We start from the raw sequence: 27,047 nt of genomic DNA, 5'->3' as shown, positions 1-27,047 counted from the left end.
GTGATTTTCAAATAGGTCTGATGCACACAAAGGAAACACATTCAGAACTTTTGAAATGACAAATACATTACAGCATATAGAGAGAGAATTTAGGAATCTTTAGTTTGCTTTGATGATTGCTTTTTCAAATTAGCTTAGATTAGTTACCAAAATAAACTTGTGTATGGGTAGAAGTTGAGAGAAAAGTTAAGTGCTGGAAATTTACCTTAGTATATTTTCAAGAAAACTGCAGTACATTTTAACTACTATTCTTTTCTCCTGGTGTCATGGCCAAAACTTTTTATCCCCGACTTCTAGAATTTTGTGTCTAGCAACTTCAGTTCCTCTTCTGTATTAGAGAGCCATGTGCTATGACAACAGAGATAGGTTTGCTACTTTTTTGAGGAATAGGCTGGAATTTTGTTAATCTTAAATGTGCTTAAGAGCCATCACTGCTTCCCATTGCCAAAAGGAAGGTACTCTTCAAAAACCACCACCACCACAAACCTCTCACAATATGTTGCTTGACATGAAATGCAAGAAATATATTTCAGGCCCATGTTTCTCAGTGGGGTTGTCTAAATATTTATTCTAGACTAGTGAGCAAGTGAAGCAAGGAAGGTTTATATTGGAGATCAGTGAAAATGAACATCTACTTGCTAAGTCACTGCTTGGAAGAGGATTGTTAATTGTACAACCACAGCTGCAATTTTATTTGAAGAAATAGCTTCAGATAATCATTAGGGTGTATGTTCTGTAAGCTACTTTTTGGTTTTGTCAGGCTGCTCCCAGCCCTATCTGTAAAATCTGCCAGAGAAAATTAAAAAATATATATATATAATTCTCTTGCATCTTCTGGAACCTGTTATAATAAAATGGGCTCCAATGACTGATGCTCCTGAACTATACAGACTTGTGCCCACACCACCAATACTGATGATCAGTTTGCCATAATTAGCCCTTGGGCTGATTTAAAACAGATTTCATGGACAGAAATACTGTTTAGATCTTGTTCTGCACCATGTCCATTAGAACACACATGTGAGACACAGCATTTTTGGTTTGTTTTAAAAATAAGCTACCAGAAGTTAAAGATGGGTGGGGGGGAGGGAGAGAATGGTGGAAAGCCAGAGAACGTTCCCTATCTCAACTGTTTTGTTGTTGGCGTCAACATCACTAAACCAGATGAAACACTGCTGAGCTCAGATTTTAAGACTGTGAAACTCTGCCACAGTGCACAAAACCTTTAGGATGAAAGTGGACCGATGTCTGGATGTGCCCCTGGATTTATTGTTTCTGATTGGTAGAAACCAAGCCAAACATTGCAATTTTGATTTTTGCCTGGTTTCAGGTGGAAATAGTTACTGCCTTGATAGTCCTGAAATTAGGAGCAATGCAAAAAAAATACAAAGCCTAAAAAGTCAAATTTGCTAAAACAGGTGTGGCTATTCCCAGTACTGCAGTTGGTTGTTATGTGAAGTTGTTCCAAGTTTTATGCAGTAAAAAGCAGCACGTTTATAAGAGTTTGGGGGACTTTCTGCTATTAGAAGGGCTAAGAAAATTCTGCAGCAAATGTGTACGTTAATTACATGATCACATTTTGAAGTGGATTGGCTGGTTGAGATTGATTACGTAAATGAAACAGTATAGGTTCCAATTCCCTGGATCTGATTTTCTGTAGCCCTGCAATACATGGAGTTCACTTACACCAGTATAAAGTGAATGCACAGTGCTATCAAATCAGCATGGTAGTATTTTGTACCTTCTTAACTGTAAATTGACAAGGTGCAAGGCAATGGCGAATCAAGCCATGTGATCGAATCTTGAAACCCAGAGAGTCTAGTGGCTCTAAATATTCAATAACTTCTTGGTCATAGAGCATCGTCACTGCCTTCTTTATTTTTCTCTGGGTTGCATTACTGTTTCTTAAATAATACAGTGTCACAATATCTACCGTTATCACCTATAGCTTCCCCATCCTCTCACCCCCTGGGAATCGTAGAAAAGTAGACTTTATTTTCATTACTCTCACATGAGTTTTAATTCTGGGAGAATTGTGGCGTCACAGAGATGATTGCATTTTCCTTGTTACTGTGGTGATTTACTCTGGGGTTTCTTCTGCTCCTCCAAATAAAAAACAGGTGGTAGAAATGAAGGTCTGATTCCCTGTATGCAATGTGCATAAAACCCTTATTTCCTCCCTGCTCGTAGAAATTTGCTAATGTCAGAGTCAAAGCTGGCCATCGGTTCTTGAATGGAAAAGAGACGACTAAAGTCCGTTTTGCCTGCTGTAGCTGAAGTCGGTCTCCTCAATCTGAGTTTCTGTAAGATTTGAGATTTTGGAGTGTGTCCGTCCTATCTCTTCCAGGGCACAGGCTAGAGAGTCAAGGTCACCATCATGCTGATGTCGGGCTTCCCACAGGTCCAAAATGACAGCAGATGGACTGCTTTGTGTAGCAAAGTAAGAGAGATTCCTAAAAAAAGGAGGCAAGGTAAAACAAAAGGGTTAGACAGAATGTCAGTTTCACATTCAGAGGTAACAGCATCAATTCCTTTCTATCATGTCTGTCTACAGATACATTTTTAGACAATGAAGTGGACAGTTGCGGGACAGCTGCCAGATTCTTTAAATGCCAATTTTCTTTACAATATAGCTTTGTTTTTCTAAAACAATTTGAGACACACTTCCCCTCTCCTCCCTCCCCCCCACAAGCTTCATAAATACAAGACTCGAATAAGTGGGAGGAAGTAGCAGTGCATGGAAATGCCTAACCTTCAGTTGACATGGGTTCAGTTTATCGGAGGAAGGATAAATGAGGATGTGTGTGTATATTAAGAATTTGCTACATAATTTAGGCAGCAAAGCAACTCTACGAGGTAGTATAGGTAAACTTTATATATGTAATATATTTGTGTGTATGCAATTGAGTGTCAAGAAATTGACTTCTTACTGATATCTGTGGTGATGAGTTATGGGTATCATTTGTTTTGCTGGGACTCTTCACTTGTATATTTTGATTTTCTTAAGAGATACATGCTCATGATTTATGGAACTTTGTTCCTTGCAAATAATGCTCTGCAAACTGGTTTTTAAACGCATATTATCCTAAGACTCTGCCATGATACCTCAGTTTGACACATCCACTTGTATATATGTATGTCAGCACCATAGATATACGTGGATGATTGTCTGAAAAGCAAATATACATGTGCCTAATCTTTTTATATTGTGTGTGTATGTAATATACACACACGAGCAAGGAGAGGAAAGTGATTAAATCATAGAATGGAAAAGAAATGTTAAGGTTTGATAGACCTATTTATTTCTATAATGAAATGTCAAAACTGTAACTTAAAAGCTTATTCCAAGTACTACTGGATCATTTCACTAGACTGCAATTTTGTATGCTGCCTTTCCCACTGGATTTTTTCTAATGCAGAATCCATTCAGCTGATGAAATCGTCACGCATCTCCCTAAAAGGCCCACATCTGTTATTACATAGCATTGAACTCCCCTCAGCCACTGCGGACAACAAAGGAGCTTTGCTACCAGGAGGCGACCCTCTTAAGTAATTACCCATAGATCTTTATCGCATAATTCCTGCCAAAATGTTATGACTAAACCTTCCGGTATTGGAGTTTAAATCAATATTTACTGATGAAAGCCTGCTGAAAAAAAATCTAACATGATAATGAATCAACACACACATCAGGTCATCTTTGCTTAGTTCCACCTATGCATGTGAGAAAAGCCCCTGCTGTGATGATTTCAATGTAAGTAATGGTACAGTTTATCCTAACGACCCAACCACCTGCAAACTAGAGTATCAGAGGGGTAGCCGTGTTAGTCTGAATCTGTAAAAAGCAACAGAGGGTCCTGTGGCACCTTTAAGACTAACAGAAGTATTGGGAGCATAAGCTTTCGTGGGTAAGAACCTCACTTCTTCAGATGCAAGAAGAAGAAGTGCATCTTGCATCTGAAGAAGTGAGGTTCTTACCCACGAAAGCTTATGCTCCCAATACTTCTGTTAGTCTTAAAGGTGCCACAGGACCCTCTGTTGCTTTTTGCAAACTAGAGTGGAGTTAAATAAAAAGTGCAGATGTGCTTTGCTAGTTTACATTCAAAGGTAATAATGGAAGAGAATTTAACTTCCTCCAAACAAAGCATAGTATAGCTGAGCAATTTATCATTTAGGCACATCTAGAAAAAACTTTGGTGGCAAACATTTAAGCAAACACCTTCTACCTGCTGTTACTTGAGGGTAGAAAAAGAACAGACGAACCCCCCTTCTTTTCACAGGTTTTGTTGGTGTTTTTTTTCCCTGCAGTGTGTACAACACTTTTAAATGGCAAAATGTTATACAGGAATAGTGAACGGTGTGTTTAGATAGAAAAGATGACTCTTAATATAGAAAATCCCTATAGTGAAGTACAATTAATGATTTCTGTGCATTGTCAGGTGTAGAGTTATATCTGGCTTGATGAGTAGTTCCAATGAAGTCAATATGCTACTTGCTGAGTAAGATGCTACTCAATGTAGGAAAGTCAGAATCTGACCTTTTTATATATAAGTGAAATTATTTTGTGGGGATAAAAAAAACCTTTACCATACCAAGATTGGAGAGTGTGTGTGAGAGTGTCAGTTTCTTCTGTTCTCTTCTCCACCCTACTGCTACCAATATGTTCAGAGAAGCTCCATTTAACCCTGGATTCTGTGAGCCACTGCCTTTGAAAGATGGAAAGTCAGAATTTGCTTGTGTGTGTGAACAAGTGGCAGTACTTTGAAATTTCCAGATGATCACTGCCTGCAGACTATTGTGTGTACCTGCACTTTATACAGCAACTTAATGTTAGCATCAGGGCTTTGATACACAATGTAGAGTTTGCAGCATAATCAGAAAGTTATCTGCAAGGATATTTTTGCTAATGAGGGGAAGTAGTGTACAATGACTTTGTTCATGCTTGTTGCTATGCTGGTGTGCCACTGGTGTATTAGACTGGAATAACAACTTTGGCTCAGATAAATACTGTGTTCCGTCTGCTGACAATGCTGGAAACACTCTTTCCAGTCTTTTCATTAGTAATAAAAATCATAATGATGCAAAAGAAAAAACAATGTAAAAATAAAGTGAAGCCCCCTGTATTTATTTGTTCCAAAATATATCTGTGGCTTTGCATGCTATGTAAACAAACTGTGTCTTTGAAATGGCTAGCACACTGCAGACATCAATCTGGGATGTATTAGCAGGAGTGTTAAAAGCATGACAAGAGAAGCAATTCTTCTGCTCTACTCTGCGCTGATTAGGCCTCAACTGGAGTATTGTGTCCAGTTCTGGGTGCCACATTTCTGGAAGGATGTGGAGTAACTGGAGAAGAGCGACAAAAATTATTAAAGGTTAAGGGAAAATTGAAAAAAATGGGTTTGTTTAGTCTGGAAAAGAAAACTGTTATAATGTCCCCCCTCGGTCTTCTCAAGTATGTAAAAGGTTGTTACAAAGAGGAGGGAGAAAAATTGTTCTTTTTAACTTCTGAGGACAGGACAAGAAGCAAATGAGGTTTAGGTTGGACATTAGGAAAAACTTCCTCTCAGGGTGGTTAAGCACTGGAATAAATTGCCTAGGGAGGTTGTGGAATCTTCATCATTGGAGATTTTTAAGAGCAGGTTAGACAAGAAGCTGTCAGGAATGGTCTAGATAATACTTAGTCCTGCCATGAGGCAGGGGACTGGACTAGATGACCTCTCAAGGTCCCTTCCAGTGCTATGATTTATTGTGCATGGACTATAAAGAAAAAAAAAAGTACTAGCAGCAAACTAGAGTTGGATACTTTCTAACATGCTTGGAAAGACATGCCATTTCTCAGTAAGGCAGGGTCAGCTATTCCAATATGAGATCCTAACCTATGCTCAAACTGGGAGCTCAGGTGATGTCCATCCTTCGAAGGTCAAGTGGCTGGCTGACATTGTTTGAAAACAGTGAAAATTTGAATAGGAGCTTACATCTTATTCCAAACATATGTTTTATGCAGAGGTGCTGTCTATTAAAACAGTGTGTTCCATTAGCAATGCACATGCTTTCACATCCCATCTATCCCAATAATAGACACTGCTCCTAAGGGAAGATCAAAGGGGAAGTCATCCTTCTGTGAAGTGTATTAAGTCATCTTCCACCCCCTGCCAGTGCATCCTTATTTCCTCCAGCCTATTCTTCTCTGCGTTGGACACTAATTTTAAATGAGTTTCTTTCTGAGACTAGAATAATAATCCATGGGGTCGGATGGAAAGATTTGCTTTTTATAGCACAGAGTACCTGAGAAAAGCTATCAAATTGTCTCTAATGAACAGGAGAACATTGCAAGTACACGGTCTCCTCAAAAAATATTGGTACCAAGGGGGAATTGAAACAATGAAAAATATTAATCTCTTCGATATTGCACTGGTCTCATTTAATAAAAGCCACTTATGTGACCAAAATCAACTCTCTATAGTTCTTTAATTGCAAAATAGAGGTGAGACTCCATTTATACCAAAAGCAAGTAATTGGAGAGACAAAAACTGTACTTGACTCATTCTCATTTTCAGATGCAAACCTGACAAATAGACTCAGTGGTATCCAAAAAACTGCAGAGCAGCCTCCGGTCACACACACAGGCACGCATGTTTCACTTCTGGAGAAAATTCAGAAACAAGCTGGCTTAGTTTAACACGAATCCTGCTTGTACAATATGTAGCTAGGGATTGCAGAGCTGTATTCACCAAAGAACCCAATGAATTATGCTTTCTTCCTTCACTAAGTGTATGATGGTTCAGTCTTATCTGGCTTCGTGACTTTAGAAACCAGTGAAGAATAATCCTGTAAGGAGCTCAGTCTGACCTGAATTTGTTGGTGTTTTACTTAGGGCTAGATCCCACAAAGGATAAAGATTGGGTAATGTGAGAAAGCAGTTCACTGAGCCACTTGTAGGTCTGCCGCTGACTGTGGTGCTTTGGTTAAATATGAAGTATAGATGACGAGAATGAAAGCGTCGGGCCTGAAGGACGGCAATTTTCAGAGGTACTTGATGTTGTGCAAATATACTAACATTCCTTTTCTCTCACATGTCGTCTTGTCTGCTTAGGCTGTAAGCCTTCCAGGGAGGGACTGTCTCTTACAATGTGTCTGTACAGTGCCTAGCACAATAAGAGATCTCACTTGAAGCCTCTGGGTGCTATCTTAATACAAATAATGAACAATACAATTTGCCTTAGAAATACCTGCCAGACACACTGACTGTGGCTGGCTCACGTGACTTCTTCCCCGATCCCAGTTTCTAAGTGCAGCTCTTAAGAAACTTGACACAAATTAAAAAATTGATTAAAAACACAGTTAAGCTAAGTCTGCTAGACTCTTGCCCTCCCTGGTATCTTGTTGCAGTGATTGAGGTAAGAGTTAACTTAAGTGAAGAAACGAGGTAAGAGTTAACTTAACTCTTGTTTCCTTTATTTATATGTTAACTTAACTCTCAACTCTGGCCTCTTTTTCACTTACCTCTCTTCTTCACTTAAGTCTTTTCTTCCTCAGCTCTTACCTCTTCCCTTTTTTCTTCACTTCAGTCTTTTCTTCTCTTAAGAGAAGAAAGAGGGAAGAGTTAAGTGAAGAAACGAGGTAAGACTTACAAGAAGAAAGGTAAGAGGGAAGAGTTGAGTTAAGAGAAGAAAACTCTTCCCTCTTCTTCATTTGTTTCTTCACTTATCTCTTCCCTCTCAACTCTTATCTCTTAAGAGAAGAAAAGAGGTAATAGGTAAAAGACTTAAGAGAGAAGAGTTGAGTTAAGAGAAGAAAACTCTTCCCTCTTTTCTTCTTCACTTAACTCTTCCCTCTCACCTTTCTTCTCATAAGTCTTCTTCACTTAGGTCTTAACACTTTCTTCTCAAGTCTTTTCTTTTCTTAAGAGAAGAAAGAGGGAAGTTAACTCTTCCCTCTTTTCTTCTCTTAGGAGTTAAGAAAAGATGTAAAAGTTAACTTTTACATCTTCTCTTAACTTTTACCTCTTACCTCTCTTAAGAGAAGAAAAGAAGGAAGACTTAAGTTTTAAGAGAAGAAAGAGGGAAGAGAAGAAACCAGTTAAGTGAAGAAGACTTAATGAAACAAAGACAAAAGAGAAGAAAACTCTTAAGTGAAAGAGGAAAGAGTTAAGTGAAGAAGAGGTAAGAGTAGGAAAGAGGTAAGAGAGGGAAGAGTTAAGTCTTTTCTACTCTTACCGCTCTTCTTCACTTAACTCTTCCCTCTTTCACTTAAGAGTTAAGAGAGGGAAGAGAAGAAAAGGTAAGAGGGGAGAGTTAAGAGTAGAAAAGACTTAAGAGGGAAGACGAAGAGTAGAGACGAGGTAAGAGAAGAAAACTCTTACCTCGTTTCTACTCTTAAAAGAGGGAAGAGTTTTCTTCTCTTCCGTCTTTTTTTCTCTTAACTCTTCCCTCTTCCCTCGTTTCTCCTCTTAAGAGAAGGAAGAGGGAATAGGTGAGGCCTTGGCTATACTTGGGGATTCACAGCACTGCCGCGGCAGCGCTGTGAAGCGCGAGTGTAGTTGCGCCGCCAGCGCTGCGAGAGCTCTCTCGCAGCACTGCAAGTACTCTACCTCTCCGAGGGGAATAGCTTGCAGCGCTGCGAGCGAGCGAGCGTGCAGCACTGCAGGGTGCTGATTACACTGGCGCTTTACAGCGCTGCACTCAGGGGGTGCGTTTTCACACCCCTGAGCGCAGCAAGTTGCCGTGCTGTACAGCGCCAGTGTAGCCAAGGCCTAAGAGAAGAGAGAAGAAACGTTAAGAGTTTTCTGCTTTTCTTTTCTTCACTTAAGTGAAGAAAGAGGGAAGAGCTAAGTGAAAAGAGGTAAGTTTTCTTCTCTTTAGTCTTTGTTTCACTTAAGTCTTTTCTTCTCTTACCTCTTTTTTTCACTTAAGAGAAGAAAAGAGTTGAGAGTTAAGTTACAATACCATGTACGCTCTCTAAATCATCCCTTCCTCAGAAAAAGTGGAGCTTGTTGCTTATGAGCTTTACTGAGTACCAACTCTTGCTCTGTAACAAAGGAATGTGAGGAACAACCAACAGTTAGAGCAAGGGAAACATCTAAAATGTTAAAATAACAAAACAACACTGCACTTCCATAGTTCTTTCTCTGGTCTTTAGCTTTCAGTTGAAGTTTCTTCAAAGTAAATGAAAACCAGCTCTACATTGTAAGTATTGAAAATGGGAATATGAAAGCACATTTGGAATGTAAGCTTCAACTAGATTGGGGGGAGATGCTTAGTCAAATTATTAGCACAAGGGAGCAAAGGGATTATCCTGAACATCACCTATACAGAGTGCTGCAAAGTTAGGCATCTAGGTGAACAGTTGGGTGGTTTAGAGCAAAGATTTAGGCTTTAGTGGAGAGTCTTTGCAGAATTTGTTTTTATAAAAAGTCAAAATTTACCAAGAGTTACCATACATTGTATCAGACTTTATACAGTTATTTCATGTTCCTAACTACAGGGAAGGGATATTTGGGTATCTGACAGCAAATGGGAGGATAATAAGGGACTTACCCATGTGAGGAATCAGTATTTGTCTGAGCCCCCCTATTTTACAAATGAGGACTTGAGGCATAGAGAGATTATTTTTTTTGCTTCACTATATCCAAGAGCATATGTGGCAGAACTAGTAACTAATTCCTGAGTCCCACTCCAGTATCTTAACCTATAAACCATCCTGCTTCTCACTAGCCTTCTTAATTTTTGCCTTTATTAGACCACGGTAACACTGAGATGTTCTCATGAAGTTCACCCAACCAATGAAAACCAATTATTTGGACATATTTAAATATTATCCTGTACTATTTTCATGAGAAGTAGAAAGTAAGTCTGACTGTTTTTTTCCACTTGATGAAAATGGACTAAACAAGAAGCATAAATTTGATATTCCCCCCGTAGTTCTCTCACATTTAATAATGCTTACTATAGGTAGCACAGATGGGAAATTTTTTTAAACATACTTTTTTAACCTGACAAAAATATCAGTTAGTATATCATACGTCCGTTAGGGTTTGACACACACTGAAAAAATTATTTGGCCTGTTCTCTCCACAGACTAATGTAATTTTTTCCTCACATTCCAATTCAAACTATCTTATCACACAGCAATCTCCCTGGCTTCTGCAATTGCCTATTTTGCTAAGACAGCATGTGTATGTATTGGAGAAGACGTTCCAGAACGTAGATAAAGAAGTCTGAATTTTCAAGTTAATACCATGCAGGATTGGCCCAAAACACACATTCTCAGGGTAAACTTCAATTGTTAATCACAAAAACAGATGTATGAACTCAGGGCCGGCTCCAGGGCAAAAAAAAAAAAAAAAAAAAAAAAGCCGCGATCGCGATTTGCGGCAGCAATTCGGCGGAAGGTCCTTCGCTCCAAGTGGGAGTGAGGGACCGTCTGCCAAATTGCCGCCGAATAGCTGGACGTGCCGCCCCTCTCCAGAGTGGCCACCCCAAGCACCTGCTTGGCAAGCTGGTGCCTGGAGCCGGCCCTGTATGAACTGCAAACAGCAACCTCTCTCTCCTCCAGATGAAGTATAGTAATTCTTATTCAAATATATTTTAGACAAGCAAAAAAAAAAATCATAGCAGCAGATTATTCCCATTGTGTATGTCAATGTTCACCTTTCAAACTTGCCTTCCATTACCTGTTGATGCTGTTTTTCTGTGCTAACATCTGCCAGTCTTTGCCTTTAGCATTGGGTGTGTCAAATGTCGCACATATTCTCTGTCTAATGGAGTATGGGATTTTGAAGGCTTTTGGACCAGTTTGTGTAGGGAAGTTGCTGTCCTCACGTGCAAACAAAGTGATGGTTTCTCTCTCATTCTACACACGAGATAAAAACAAAATGATTAATAGGTCAGCAGGTATCTAAGGTCCTTTTATAGTACATGAATGCTGTACAGCACCCCTTTGAGGTAAGGCACTGCTATTATCCCATTTTATAGTTTGGGAACTGAGGCACAGAAAGATTAAGTGAGTTCCCTGAAATTCACTGGAAGTCTGTGGTGTGGCTGGGACTTAAGTACAGGCCTCCCAAGTTATAGGTTAGTGTCTTAACCACTGGACCATTCTCTTTGTCAACACTGATTTACGCTCTGATTAGTAATAACTTTCCTTTCAGCATTAAGACACACACAACTATAATGCCATTTACTGATTGAATGTACTGTTTCTTTTCTGATTATGTCACAATGTGCCAAATTTGAAAGACTTTAGTTGAAACAGTCAAATAGAATCATAGAAATGTAGGAATTGAGTAGGAATATCAAGGTCCCTTCCAGTCCCACTGAGTGTTTAAACTAGTTTACAGAAAGTTTGCTGAATTACTTGCATTTCAATTTGTCCTTTATTCTCTGCTCATGAACTTAATCATTCACACACACTGGGCTGTACTGAGAACAGAGATTTTCAGACGTATAGTCCCCTCAACCTACCCATTTGTTTTAGACAACTATCTTCTGCATTTAGGTATTTATATAATCCCCAAAATAGCTAAGATTCACTTAATTAAGAAATGAATTTAGTTTCCTGATGCAATGAAATATAATCTTTTATGAAGTACTTCTAGCTGAAAAAAAGTTCATCCAAGGAAGCAGAAATAATAGCTCATGACATAATCAAATGAATACTCACAACAAGTACTTTGGTCATAAAAGCAGTTTGCAAATAACCCATCAAATAAAATATGTTTACCAAATTCATAACATTGTGCTATGTTTGTGACCCATAAATTAACAGGAAAAAAGTCTAAATTGGTTGGATAATTAGTTTGTCATGATTATTTTGACCCAGGTTTGTTTATTACTCAGGCAAACACCCAAAGAGGTAATGAATGTAGAAGAAAATAAATATGAAGTGATGGTGCTGAGTTATATTTGCTTGAGTGTACTGTTTTCACTCATGTTAAACTTTCAAGAGGCAACACAGCTATGGGAGAATGAGTGGGATTCTATTCCACCTTCGGCATCATTATCCAATTTGTTTTAATTGCAGGTTGCCTTATCACTAGTGGTGATATTTATTGGTTTGGAGGCAGACAGAGCCCAGCTTGAACTGGAGATCCCAGGTGCAGTTTGTAGTGCTGACAACCAGGAGACATCAACTCAAAGTGCAACAGATGCAAAACCTGCATATGTAAGTCCACTGCTACAATGACCAACCCCTGCTCCCCATATACCTGCCTATTACAACATGTGGTATACCTCATCCAGTGCAGTAATTGCCCCAATACCAATTATGTGGGTGAAATCAGACAATCACTATGCTCTTGAATGAACTTGCACAAGAAAATAAGACAGAGTGATCTCTGATAAAACCATCCTATCTCACCTATCAGTCCTCATCCTCAAAGGAAACCTGCACCACACTTTCAAAAGATGAACCTGAGAACTTAAATTCATTACTGTGCTAGACACCAAAAATGATGGATTGAGCGGGTTACAGATTGTTGTAATAAGCCATAATCTCCTCTATGTCCTATGACCGCAGAGGTGTTAACAGGCCACTCTACCTTGAATAGTCTCTTACAATATAAACTAACTATTTATGCTACACAATCTGTTCCAGCTTGCATTTTCTTGTGATGCTGGGTTTCTTTCCCAGAACTAAAGAAGAGCTCTGCGTGGCTCAGAAGTCAGTTCAATAAAAGATATTACCTCATCCACCTTGCAGGGCCGGCTCCAGGGTTTTGGCCACCCCAAGAAGCCAAAACAAAACAAAAAAAGCCGCGATCGCGATCTGCGGTGGGAAGTCCTTCGCTCCCAGGCGGAGTGAGGGACCGTCCGCCGAATTGCCGCTGAATATCTGGACGTGCCGCCCCTTTCCAGAGCGGCCGCCCCAAGCACCTGCTTGACAAGCTGGTGCCTGCAGCCGGCCCTGCCCCCCTTGTCTCTCTAATATCTTGGGACCAACACAACTATACTGCATACTATAAAGTAAGTATTTCCACTTATGATCTGGAAATAAACATGGATACAGATATACATTTCCTCTGTTTTACAAGCTTTTCTGACTTAATTCACATTTCAACATCTTCCCCATCTTCCTCTCTTTTCAGTTGATGAGACTTTAAGCTATACAGAGCAGGGACTGTCTGTGTGTGTAGACATCTGAATTAATGGTACCTCATTCTGAATTGAGGCCCCACTGGATGCTACTGAAGTATAAATATTAAATTATAGTGATGTTACCAGTATCGTCATATAACATTTATGATACATCCTAAAAGGCATCCATGCAAAGTAATAGGAATGCAGTAGATACATCACCTTTCCTGATTGTTTAAATTAAATATGCAGAATAACAATAGATTTTCATACCCTGCACTTCTGAGATAAGCCACTGCTATCTGGTTAGCTGTGGGAATTGTAAAGCAATGAGAAGTTCAAGTATTCAGGCCCACCCCCACCTTTTTTTTTTTTTTTTGGCAGTCAAATTATCCTCCTCCTTCCATCATCTTTGGAGATCGAATGCTCTCTTCAAACAGCTTCACTAATATGGCAAGTTTTCTTATTCTAACATGCACCTGGGGTTTATGGACAGCTAGTTCTCCTTAAAAAACCACAACTGCAACATTAAACTGAGGAAAAATAGATGACAGAAATCTGCAAGAAGTTATGGCAAATAGATGGGGGACTTGAGCTGGCCATATTCTGTTTTTTTTAATAATGAACTATTATGAAATCATGAAAAGGGACAATTATATCAAACTGAATGGCCTTCATGACTTGGACTGAGTCATGCAGGGGGAAACAAAGACACAACAAAAATCCCCAATGGCATACAAGGGAGATATGAAAAAATCAACAGAGCTAATTGAAAACATTACTTCTATGTATTATCTGTATTACAATATCAGTGCCCCATTTTGCTAGGTGCTATACAAATGCAGTGACAGCCAGTCCAGTGGCCTGAAGAGCTTACAATGTAAATTGACATGACAGAAAATGCCTCCACTATCCCTATTTTATAGGTGGGAAACTGAGGGTACAAAGAGATTAAGTGACTTTCCCATGCAAGGAGTCTGTGCTTGGCAGAGCTAGGAACTGAACTCCAGTCTTTGGAGTCCCAATCCAATGCATTAACCACAAGGGCCTCATATAATGAACCCCACATTTTACACTGTTTTTTTGAAAGGGCTTCACCACATTGTAAATTTGTTGCTCTGTCACCTTTCTATTTGTAAGAAACCTCTGGGATAAAATAAGTGCCATGTAAAGTTTGTTCTCATATCCTTGAAAGTTTCAACATTTTCTCTCTCTAATATTGATAACCTCTTCCACAATTCATATTCTTTCCCTGAAATCCAGCACTGAGATTATGTATTATACGCACCACGAGGCTTCATAGGAGAAGCCTGTGTTCTCATATTATTCAGAATAGGTCCTTTTCCATGCTGATCATAAACAAGCGCTTATTGAACATTAAGGTAACAAATGCAAATCGAGTCACGGCATCTAAGTACTATGCTGCTGTCAGGTGTTTTAAAAAACTGTTAGTCCTGAACATGATGATCTGCAAGACGTTGGATGCCCAAAACAAAAATCCAGCAGTGAATCCAGAAACTGAGTTAAGGCCACAATCCTGCAAGGACCTCCTGCACAATCAGAATCTATCTGAGCGTACCTTCCCTCAGCTAACCATATTCTAGAGTTGGAGTTAAGGAGGGGGAGGAAAGGATAGCTTTGTGGCTAAAATCTGTCCATGCCTCATTGTGCTCATCTGCGCAATACAATGTGCCCTACCTCTTCTCCTTTGTACTTGTGAATACCTACTTGCTTCAGGCCAGTCTGTCATTGCCGCAGTAAATTATCTTTGTATGGTATTATTACTTCTGGTCCTATCTAGTCCCCCTTCCTCTGTATAATGCCTTTAGTTATGTACCTTTGCACATGCATGTTGTGCCTTTTGCCCAGAAATCTCACAATGCTTTTCTCACATTAATAAAGCAGGCCCTAAAAGCATAGATGAGATACCTATTGTTAGACAATCTTCACCAGGTGGTCATGCCATGCGCAGTCTTCCAAGTCCTTCTACTTATGAGCAAATGTTCAGGTTTGGTAAGACATGCTGTGTGGTGGTGGTAGTTTGGGAATTGTGTGAGCAGCAGCAGATTTTTGTCCTTTGCCTCATGAATTGACTTTAATCAGAAAACAAGGGAAAGTTTGCTCATTAGGAGTTGAGATTCTTCAATGGCAGGATTTGCCTACATGTTTTTGACCACCTCAGTTCAATGACTGGTGTGGGTGTGTAAATAAACCAAGTTACTTTTCTGCTATATCCAGACTCTGCATCAATGACCTCTCCTCCACTGAGAAGCTGAGCTGAAAAGCTACAGCTCTCCAGCAGGGAAATACTGGCTACAGCTATAAAGGCAACACTATTTTACATAGGGTAAACTGAGGCAGGTTTGTGGGGTTGTCTCCAATGTTACGCAGCAACTTAGTGACAGAATAGGGAACAGAACCAGATGAAAAAGTTACCTCTAGAATAGATGTCTGGATCTGTAGGATCTGCTCATGGCCCTTGACTTGCCGAACACAGATCTTGCAGGACAGTTGTGTGGTTGCAGGAGTGTAACGCTCCAGTGAAAAGGCACAGTGCAGTGGCTGCTGGTTACTGCACCACACACGAGAGAAGGGAACTTCCTGTGAAAGAAATGCATCCCAGAGAAAGAGAAGCTGTGACAACTGTAAAGCAGGAGATAAATAATAATTATATACACGATTTTGCTGAAATTGCTTTTGTAATAATGTCCCTGTGAATGTCGAGTAGCACAAAACTAATTAATGTCAATTCCAATTGAAAACTGCAATGTTAAAATTACTGCAAACTTAAATTTCACTCAGCAACATGGATGATGAGAGAGAATTTAACTTTTAACAAAATAAGAAATGTATTTCACTCAGAGGAGTTTATTTATTACCCCATCAGACTCCAGAATTCCAAATTCTTGCCCAACCATGGGGCTCTCTAGCTTTCACAGTAAGCATTACAGAATCCTTGAAACTGGAGATGGAAGAGACCCCTCCCTTAGGTCAACCAGTCTTCCATGAGCCAGTGCAGGATCAATCTGTACAGCACATTTTCCAGTGCTGCCTTTAGTCCAATTTAAATCTGAGTGATGGGACTTCAGACACTTCTCTTGAGCACATTGCACCTCACAGTTAGGCTAAAGTTAAAAGGAAAACAGGTTGAATGCAAGAGACATTTCCCTATCTTTTTCTTTTTGGACCATTTCACACTGCTCCTTTTCTGAATTCATACCATCTATGCACAACACAACCATTACTGTAATGGGTCAGTATAAAACTTCAGGTATTCCTGGCTACCCTGATTTCCTATGATGATGAAGGTCGAAGTGCACAGGACAGCATATGCCCAATCGGGGCAATTAGGATCCCTTTCACAACATTAAAGTTCTAAGAAAACTATTAGCCCTCTCACCCCACTCTGTAAGGCAAGGATACAGGACTCCTGTAATAACTTTCCCTCAACATTTGCAATCATCTAAACAGGGAAAGTAATTCAAAATATTTAAAATTTAATGGACTTTGTTTGAAGTCACAACAAATTAGAAAGTGTGTTTGGGGGAATAAGCAACAGAGAGTCCTGTGGCACCTTTAAGACTAACTGATGTATTGGAGCATAAGCTTTCGTGGGTGAATACCCACTTCGTCCATACCTTGCATCTGACAAAGTGGGTATTCACCCACGAAAGCTTATGCTCCAATACATCTGTTAGTCTTAAAGGTGCCACAGGACTCTCTGTTGCTTTTTACAGATCCAGACTAACACAGTTACCCCTCTGATATTTGGGGGAATAAGCATTAAATGGCTCATCTGAGCCATTCTCTTAACATAAAGGAAGAGAATTGGGTTTCAAATGCACGTTCAAATATTTTGCACCCGTGTTGGTTTCCCTGCTTGTGTTCTCTTTAAATTTTAGCTCTGTAAATATTGAAAGAAAGACGTGATTTGAGAAGTGTTCGGAGCTGGCCACTGAAAGAAAGAACAGAAATCAGATTTAATCTGGTCATACTTAATATTATGGTTCCATTTGTAAAGGGTTAATAAATTAATTGATGCTAAAGCATATTATAGACATAAGTGTGTTTTAAGTGGCTATACTCACATCAATAGAAGATGTTATAGCTGACTATAAGCAACCATGTAGCTGCTGGACTCTAATCAAGTGTTTTTAATCCTCATTAAATCATATATTAACCCTCTTATCAGTTAATTAGAAATTGAACCTTAACATAAAGTGTGACCTTTAATACATCATTTCAGTGGAAAACACATGAGCTCCTCTTCCTTACCTCCCTTCTATCCAAGGGGAACCCCTTTTTCTTAATTATCTGTATATAAGACTCGGTGCACTCACAGCAACCTATATCCCCTATGAAACTAATTATATGATGATACTTTGTACATCTACCTCCCGCTTCCATTGGAGATATCAATGCACTTTCCAAACAAAAATATCATTGCGCCTTTCTGAAGGCAGGTAGGGCTGATACATATTCGAGATCATTTTACTCACTCCTGAAATGCAGCTAACTCTGCATCATCTCAAGACTGTCAGGGTTTACACAAAATGATGCACTAAGTAGTAATTAGAAGAGCTATATTTAGCTCCTGAGTCCATAGCAGTAGCAAGATACCAATGGTGATAAAGAAAACATTAAAAAAATATTAAAAATGGAGCAACTGTAATTAGATTTTTCCAGAGTAATCATCTTTGCTTTCGTTCGGAGTGGGGAGGGACTCATGTGGGAACTCGCTGAGCTGAGAAGAATTATGTGTAAAGTAATACAAGACGACAAAGTATTGTGAAGTTCTGAGTGTTTAAAGTATTGTGGAAATGCTTTTAGTTTGATTCCCCATTATAATTAGGCTCCTAGCAGATGGAGAGAATGTAAATCATCTCCTATCAGGAGACAGGCTCTGGATCCTCCAAGACACACAAGGTGCTGGGAAAAACAGCAGCTTTTTACTTAAGGAAGGTGGCTGCTGCCTGGCTTCATACCTTGTTTGTCTGAGCTTTATCCTGATCTGACACACACCCTCTCGAGGGGTTCTCCTATCATTTGTAAAAGTGGTGGTAGGGAGCCCAATCTTTAAGTGTCTGCTCCTGTGGGATTCCCAACATGACCAAATGCAGCTGGTATATTACAGGAAAACTCTCCCCCGATACTGCTGGATCTTTTGTGGGATTAACCTCCACCACTTTTCCTTTTGATTCACAATTTGTAAAAAGCATCCTACCACAGGCCTTGCACCTCCTGCCATTGCAAAGACAAAAAGCAGCACACTCAGCTCACCTCCTTCTCCCTAATCCACGGAGAGGGATCTAACATCAGTGTGCTTGCTGGGCATGACTCTGGCAGTGCACCATGGGGTGACACTTTATTATGACATGTTGCCATGGCATTCAGTTACTTCATAGAAAGTTTTTCTAGACTGGAAACTCAGATACAGGTTCCTCCTTCCTCCTAATTTCAAGTGGGTGGACCTGAGTGCCCATATCCATACTGCCCTTGCCTCTATATTATCCGATTCAGGTTCAACATCTTGTTTTCCAGGCAGTTGTGCAGATGACTGTTGCAAAACACAAGTTAAAGCAGCCACAGTCTAGGCAAACCTGGTGGTCTTAGGGCATCACAAAAGCTACAATAAGGGAGACTGGGCACCGCTTTCAGCAATCCCACACCATGCTGAATTGGGATCTTAGCATTAGGCAGGAATCGGGTGCCTTTTTTGCCTGACAGGAGCTGTGTGCTGCTCTGTCTGGGTGCTAAGTAGGGCATGGACATGCTCCTTATCTCACTTCCATGCCTCTTGCATACTGCCCACTCTGCAAGGAACAAAATCCCTGTCTACTTATGAAGCCACCACTGGGTCATCATTCAAATCCCTTCCAACTTTGCCACATGCTTTCCAAGAATTGAATTATTTCACTCATTCTCTCTCTCTCTCTCTCTCTCTCTCCGAATGGAACAATCAAGATGCACACACCAAACCCAATTATCTGCAAGCTAGGAACATGGGAATTGCCAGTCTGGATCTGCCCTAGGTCTATCTATCCATTGCTACATTTAGCTCCTGAGTCAGTAGCAATGATACCAATGGTGATAAAGAAAACATTAAAAAAATATTAAAAATTGAGTGACTGTAATGATTTTTGTTCCAGAATAATCATCTTCAGCGCTAAAGGTAGCACTTACACACAAGTAAGGAGGAATACTGTGGGAAGCAGACTATCCCATGTCTGTCTCATTCTGGTCTCTGATGTAAGAGATTGGTTTATGGCCTGAAGTATGAGATTTTATAATCTGTATCTGAGGTATCAATAGCACTCACCCTCGCTTGTTGGGTCACATCCACAAAGATTGTAACAGACTTTGTTGAAGGGGAGGATAAGTTCTTTGGGACAGGGCCTTTTAATAGCTCTGTCAAGTGCCAAGCATACTCTGAGTGCTGTCAACATGAGCCTCTTTCAGATCTCCTTGGTTCTGGGGGAAAATGTTGAGGGTGGGACATGAAATAAAAAGGGAGTCAAAATTGGAGAGAAATTTGTGGTGCCCTGGAAAAATGGATTTTAGGGCTCAGGGTTGGGCTTCTAGAGGACAGAAGTTGGTGACATTTATTTGTTCATGCAGGGCCCAAATCTAAGCTGTCAGCTGATCTAAAGATTCATCACAGATCACGTTTCACTGAGCAGAGAATATGAAGTTAGTGCAAATTGTGCTGCAGTTCCTATGAAAAAACAATAATTATTATTCTCAGCCATCCAAGTCGTTCAAATTACACACAATTATAAAATGCAAATATTTATTTGGCTTCAGTATCATCCTGTCAAATCCATTTCGATGACAGAAGTTTTGAAGACACTTTTGTTTGCCGCCAATGCTGCAAGAGTGGGTAATCTGAGCACTACATGTAAAACTCACGCAGGTCCCTGATTCCAACCATCCCATTCTGCAGTCTTCTTAGAGCAGACATAGCACTTATTACTTAAATGCTGCTATTTGGGATATGGCTCCCTCATCTGAAATTTTTATCTCTCAGCAATACATTTAATAGTTATTTTGGAGGGTGCCACTTGCATTAGATCCAGCAAAGTGAGGCCCTTACAACCCATAAAGATAAATATGGAGAAATTTGCATGGCTATCAGGACTTGTTTTAACAGCACCCTGCAGCTCAATTTGGCCTGGAAGCGCCAGAATATTGCTTGCCAGCAGAGTACACAGATACCTAGGTTTAACACACCATAAACAATATATTTATTCATAGAAATTGTATGTGGCATTAGAGAAAGTGCTGAACCACACACAAAATGCTTTGGGGCCTCCAAGTAACTCTCACCACTTTGCACATACTGGAGACTCACATCCAACAAGGAGATAATGCCCTAAAGACATCATTCTGCAGAAATAAACAGCCAGAAATAACTCTCACTGAAGTCTTTCCAACTCTCTTCCCCATGTTTCTGTGTATTTAAAGATCCCAGTGGGTCATCTAGATTATCCTTCCCTGGCTAGACTTTATCATCAAGTCTAATTTTAAATGGTTGATTCTCTCTCTCTTATGTAACTGCAGCCCCCCACTGCAGATGTCCATGCAATAAGCCACGTCAGACTAAAATGTAGAATTCTAGTTGTTGAAATGAGTTGTTTTGCTGCACTAGCTGTGGCAAAGGGGACTGAATTCTCTCCATTGTAATGTGTTGGCTTTGCTGTAGGCACCAGGGTATGCAAATTCATTTAAGCCACACCAGTGTCACTAAGAGATCTGCTCTTGTATATACTGGACATTTAAATGATACTAATTCTTTATAGTGGAACCTGTGAAAGACACTCCACCCTCTCTTACTAAGTCAGTCTGACGAGATCAGCACAAAGTACCCCAAATGTAATGAGTGCAACTGCTTTCCATCTTTATTAGAAGAGTCTTCTGTAAGCAAACTATTTCTAATGGTGCCTTGAATCATTCTTGATTGTACTGCAAGGTTTTTACTCTCTGGGATGGGTTAATCAGGTGGTGATGCAGATTTGATATTAACTGAACTCTATAGTGCCTTTATCTATGGGTAAGCAAACCCTAACCTGTGATTAGCAGAAAAGCTTAGTAATGCACATATAACTACAGATTTTAATGTGTGTTTAACACAAGTGGGAGGTGGACCTATAGATTATGATTGTTTATTTTACAGTTTACAAAACAAACCTATCATAATAGAACAAGATACTTTGTCATTCCCACAACATGCTCTGAAGAAGTATCATTCTCTTTCCTCCACCGCTTAAATTACGTGGCATAAATTACCTTCATGCTCTATGATCTGTATTTCTAGCATAGGGCTTGCATTCTGGTTCAGTCTCGCTGATATTTAGAACAATCTGCCTATACATTTAGGGCAAATTTTGCCCAGAGATCACAAGAGACCCTGCTTTCCTCTTCTCTGTCTACTTGCTTGCAGGGTATGTGAAATGACATACCAATTAAGCTCTTCTCTTTTATTTTAACACACTTTGTGCCAATGTATTGCTTACAATTTTCAGGGACCAATGCATTTGATAGGCTCTTTCCCTCACTTTGATTTATTCTTCCCATCTTAGACAACCTCTTTAATTAATGCACTACAGGCGGGAGAACTTGCTGCTCTATCATTTCTAAGCCTAAATGTATACATGCCATGGTTTGAACCCATGATATTCAAATGCATACGGACATGCACTCCATTTCAGCTGATCATTCACTGTTTGCATTAAGTCCAGGAATGACAACTCAATTACTGTTATCAAAAAACTGCTCTTAACGGGAATGATGATGTTGAGCCCAAATGTAGGGAGTTAGCTGGGGCCAAATGCAATGTGGGGGAAAATAAAAGCATGTTTCTGTAAGCTGAGAGAGATTTACAACCACTGTGCTTTACAGGACATGTTTCATTCCTTATTTCTCACAATCATCGTTGCGTTTTTGTTGGCTGCTCAGAGATTAAATCCACGCTTTTCTTAGGAAAACAAAATAAAAGTGGCAGCTACCTTGCCTGCACTCTACCTTTACTGGTAAAAACTCATACTGCCTCTGAATTTTTTAAAAAAAGTATGATATTGACAAGTACCTGACATGCAGTAAATGGTTTAATTCTCCAGAGGAAAGGGGGGATATCAAGAACGGAGATCTGAAGACTAAACGTATTCCCTTTGAAATGCAGCAACTTAGGTTCCTCCAGCAACTGTCCTCCTTGGTGTCTTTCACCTGAAACTACTTCCTACAGGAGCCGGGAAGAAAAAACAAAACAAAGATGAGGCTTACTGGGTCTTTACTATTGAAAATATCAATAGTAAACACACGTGCATGCTCGTTAAAGGTGCCAGACAGACAGCCCTGGAAAATGAATCCATAGTGCTGCTACAACAGAACAGGCAGTAGCAATGCAGTCTATGCTGCATAGCCCTGATAAGGTGAGTTGGCACTGATAAGTAGGGACCACACTTAGAGGCAGAGGGACCGAACTCCTCCTTCTCCACCGTCAATCAGTCCTTTTTCCCCTGCTTGGATGGTGGCTCTTGTGACCCAGATGCCAGTCCCCCAGGATTTGGATTGAGCACATCAACCTGTCTCACACAGAAATCAATAAAAAGCAACAGAGGGTCCTGTGGCACCTTTAAGACTAACAGAAGTATTGGGAGCATAAGCTTTCGTGGGTAAGAACCTCACTTCTTCAGATGCAAGACTGAAGAAGTGAGGTTCTTACACACGAAAGCTTATGCTCCCAATACTTCTGTTAGTCTTAAAGGTGCCACAGGACCCTCTGTTGCTTTTTATTGATTTCTGTGTGAGACAGGTTGATGTGCTCAATCCAAATCCTGGGGGACTGGCATCTGGGTCACAAGAGCCACCATCCAAGCAGGGGAAAAAGGACTGNTGTTAGTCTGAATCTGTAAAAAGCAACAGAGGGTCCTGTGGCACCTTTAAGACTAACAGAAGTATTGGGAGCATAAGCTTTCGTGGGTAAGAACCTCACTTCTTCAGATGCAAGACTGAAGAAGTGAGGTTCTTACACACGAAAGCTTATGCTCCCAATACTTCTGTTAGTCTTAAAGGTGCCACAGGACCCTCTGTTGCTTTTTACAGATTCAGACTAACATGGCTACCCCTCTGATACAGAAATCAATGGAAGTCAGATACCTAGGTACTTTTGAAAATGCCACTGGGTTCCTATCTGCATCTTTAGGCACCTAAATACCTTTATAAATTGGGCCCTGGGAGTTTTGCCATTCAATTGAGTGGGACAAGGATTGCACCCTATGTGTTAAATGCCACATGCATCCATGTTCTACAGAAAAAATAATACAAAGAATAACAGAGGGGAAAAACCTGATGATTCCTTTGGTTTGGGACCTGTCAACGCTGCAGCTTCACACATCTGGACTGGTCTGGCTGGGATCTTTTCCTATACGTCAGTCCCCTACACTTCTTCTTGGGTCACAACTTAGTCCTATACAAATAATAGTAGCAGAGTAGGGTGCACCTGTGGAGATTGCCCAGATCACAGATATTGTAGACCTGCCATTCCTCATTCTGTGGGGGGAGCATTAACGTATCTCCGACATGCTGGCCAGAGCAGCAGAGGCAGAGTGTAGGGGGAAGTAAGGTGTACATGGAAAAGTGCTGGCACAGTTTACTTCCCTGCTAGAGGAAGGGGGAAATCAGAGATACAATCTCGACTCAGTCACAGTTTGGTCCCTGGAGCAGTGCAACCTTACTCAGGGCTTGTGGTTACTCCATGAAGTCACCTTTAGTGTTGTTTGTACCTCAGATGGTGCCAAGAGTATCAAGAGAGACTACTCCTGCCCCAAGGAGGTATACCTCCCTACTGCATGTTCCACTCCATGCAGCTGATGAAGTGGGTTTTAGCCCACAAAAGCTTATGCCCAAATAAATTTGTTAGTCTCTAAGGTGCCCCAAGGACTCCTCGTTGTTTTTGCTAAAAACACCTATATTAAGAGCAGGAATATCCCCATTTCACAAATGAGGAATGTAAGCTTGTACTACAAATGAGCAACAGAACCCAGTAGCCCTGACTCAGATCAGTGCTTCTATTTATCTATTGCTGACATTTTTTCTGATAATTACTCAATTTCTATATTTAAAAGCAAGCTGGCACTGAACTGACATAGGATATTTATAGAGAAAATAGAATTTCATAAATATATAATAGTCTTATTATGTGCAGACAACATGTGCTGGTTTCTATAAGTGGAAAAAATGGTGATTTTTTTTTAAAAGTTGTTTTAAGAATAATTAAGATCTAAATTATAAATAGACACGTCTTACTTATTTATTTTCATTAACATTAAGGGGGAAAAACCCTCTAGTCTCCTTCATTGTTTTTTTCTGAATGCAGCAGCAATTTTTGAACCAAACTGTTCCTATTAAATCAAGCTTTTTTGTTTTGTTTCAATAAAGTTCAGGCTGGATGAATCATTCAGCAAGAGAATAGCATGCTAGAAGAATGAGTCTGAAAAAAACGATAGTGGGTTGCTCTTGCTCTGGATAAGAAACTTGTTTCTGGTTTTCCCATATGTGCCATTTTCACAGTTCTTCTGTTGCAGAATACTGGTTTCTGGAATTTCTGCTTGCTAAAGTGCTTTGAAGCCCTGTAGTATTACTGTTTTGAACATTCATTATTATGGCATACATGCACACAACAATGGGACAGACTCCGTAGCTGATTAAAATTCTTGTTGCTCCACTGACGTCAATGGACTACACAGATTTATACCAGCTGAGTTTCTGACCCAGTGCAAGTTAGGGGTGTGTATATGTGCCTTTGTCTTGGTAAATCTGAATGAAATTCTAAGGCCCCAATTCTGACCTTGCATACAAATATTACTAGACATTAGCTGTACATACCATCCATTTTTCGGCAGTGAGTGCAGAGCTACCATACTTCTCTAGCTACCACTAGCTTTTCTTTGGTGGCTTTTCTTTTATTAAAAACATAGTGATATTAGAGTGTGCTTTGTTAAGAGAGCCATGTTTCTGTGATGTAAAATACGAATCGGAAAAAAATTAAAAATCAGCTGTCACAACTGTCTTCATCTCTATTCCCGAACGACAAATGTTTTATTACAGCTGCAGCCATGGCATACTCCAAATAAGGCAAATTCTACAGAAACACCATGTGAAAAAAATCAAAATTAATTTTGATGAACTACCACAGGGTTCCATTTGAGGTTTTTAAAAGATATTATGCACAATTATCGTGTAACTCTTATGGAAAGGGTCAAAAAACACCTACCAATTCTTGCTGCAATTCAAAAAAAGGGAAAAATGACTAATGAGAATGTAAAGGTTAATGACCCTGATGAATATTACACATCACAAGGGAAGCGACCGATATTTTAGTATCTGTATCACAGTCACACCCCATTGTACTTGGCGCAGCGCAAATGCATATTGAGAGAGCGTCTCGATAAATCACTTCATGTCTCTGTGCCTCTGTTTCCTCTCCCACACTTGAAGTGTTTGGGAGCAAAGACACACTGCAGGTCAGTGGATGGGCCAGGAGTAGTACCCTGGTCTCCTGAGTGACCTCGCCAGTGAATTAAATCACAAAGGACGCGTGGCAGCATAAAGCTCCGCGGGCCAGGGATCATCTGTTTGTTTTATGTTAGTATAGGGCCGAGGGCTTTAAGGTGCTACAGTAATAGAAATAATACATGATCACAATTCTGTAGAAAAATAATTAAAATAAAATTCATGAGTTGAAATAATGTACCTGAAATGCACAAGGGGTGTTGTCCATACAGTACACTCTCAGATTGTAATCCAGCGAATTGCAAGACATGCAGCCAAACACTGCCACTTTCAGCTGTTTAACCGCGCAGTCAGAGATGGGCTCCCCAGCGAGAGCATAAGTTCCAAAGCTGTCTAAGAGAATGTGACAGGCGTAAGGATCCAATAGGCAGTAGCAGGAAGTAGTTTCCTCTTCCATGGACATCACTTCCTATATAATGAAAACCACATTTCAAAATCAGAAGGCTTTTTAGAAAAGGTGCCGTGACATTTCTGTTAGTTTCTTTTCATTTTTTCTAATTTGTTTGAAACGTAAAATACTTTATGGGCAAGATTGCATAGACTTTATTCATTCAAGTGTTCACAATCTAGCCCTGAGTCAGCAGCAGCACTTATGGCTATATATTGTGCAGAATCCATTGTGCGCAGAATGTAATAATCATGATGCATAAGCAATATTAGCATCTTCTTAAGTGTTCTTGGATTCCTAGCTAATTTTTCCTAATGTCAGGTTAAGAAATTACCTTGAAGATGGAAGTCAATAAGCAAACCTTGAACAAGTCTGCAGCTAACATCCTCTTATAGCATCTATCAAGATAATGTTTATTCTGGTAAAAAAAAATACAACATTTTGTCTTCACGTACCCTTCTGCTGTGTTGTATTGTCATGAGATAAATGGTTTGGGGAATTTGCACTGCAATATTTCATTCTTCCTCAGTAGTCCTTGAATACTGGCAACCAGTGCTGATGGAACCGACTGTGTACTGAATGCAACAGCATCAAGTATCGAAGAACTATGTTGAACTTGAAATGAGGCAGAAAAGTGCAACAAATAGGATAAAATCCTTGGGGAGGGGCAGGCAGAGAAAGTTAAGAAAGTCATGGATGGTTTTACTATTGGGCTTTTCCACCTCTTGAGGAAAAATGGGAAAACTCAATTGAGTCAACTGATACTTTGAAAGCTTGAACTGAAAATGGGAACTACTTTATGCAGCATTTAATAAACCTGTACACATTACTGACACAGGGTAATCCATTGAGGCAACCAATTAAATGGAATTATACAATGGCATGAAATATGTAGGTCCAAAAAGATTCTACTCTAGAAATGTTGGGTAAAAATATGAAACTTTATGCTTCAGTTCTTAAGGAATTCCTTACCTCTCTTTCCATCATGGTAAAGTTTTGCCCAACTGGTCAGG

General features: G+C 39.9%; 1 protein-coding gene across 2 annotated transcripts in view; it reads right to left on the bottom strand.

The window, feature by feature from the left end:
* Nucleotides 1-1,062: 1,062 nt before the first annotated feature.
* Nucleotides 1,063-27,047, bottom strand: part of UNC5D (unc-5 netrin receptor D) — a 150,686-nt gene continuing 124,701 nt past the window's right edge. The window contains exons 12-16 of one of the 2 annotated variants that reach the window (XM_034761949.1): nt 25,828-26,055; nt 22,162-22,311; nt 15,513-15,677; nt 10,676-10,854; nt 1,063-2,453 (exon numbers count right to left, since the gene is read on the bottom strand). In XM_034761949.1, the coding sequence (XP_034617840.1) occupies nt 2,249-2,453; nt 10,676-10,854; nt 15,513-15,677; nt 22,162-22,311; nt 25,828-26,055 (927 nt within the window). In that variant the 3' untranslated portion in view covers nt 1,063-2,248. The remainder of the gene's footprint in view (nt 2,454-10,675; nt 10,855-15,512; nt 15,678-22,161; nt 22,312-25,827; nt 26,056-27,047) is intronic. The other variant, XM_034761950.1, reaches the window with a different exon arrangement.

Source organism: Trachemys scripta, chromosome 2 (genome assembly GCF_013100865.1).
Source record: "Trachemys scripta elegans isolate TJP31775 chromosome 2, CAS_Tse_1.0, whole genome shotgun sequence".
Classification (NCBI taxonomy): Eukaryota; Metazoa; Chordata; order Testudines; family Emydidae; genus Trachemys; species Trachemys scripta.
This window is presented reverse-complemented; position numbering and strand designations above follow the sequence as displayed.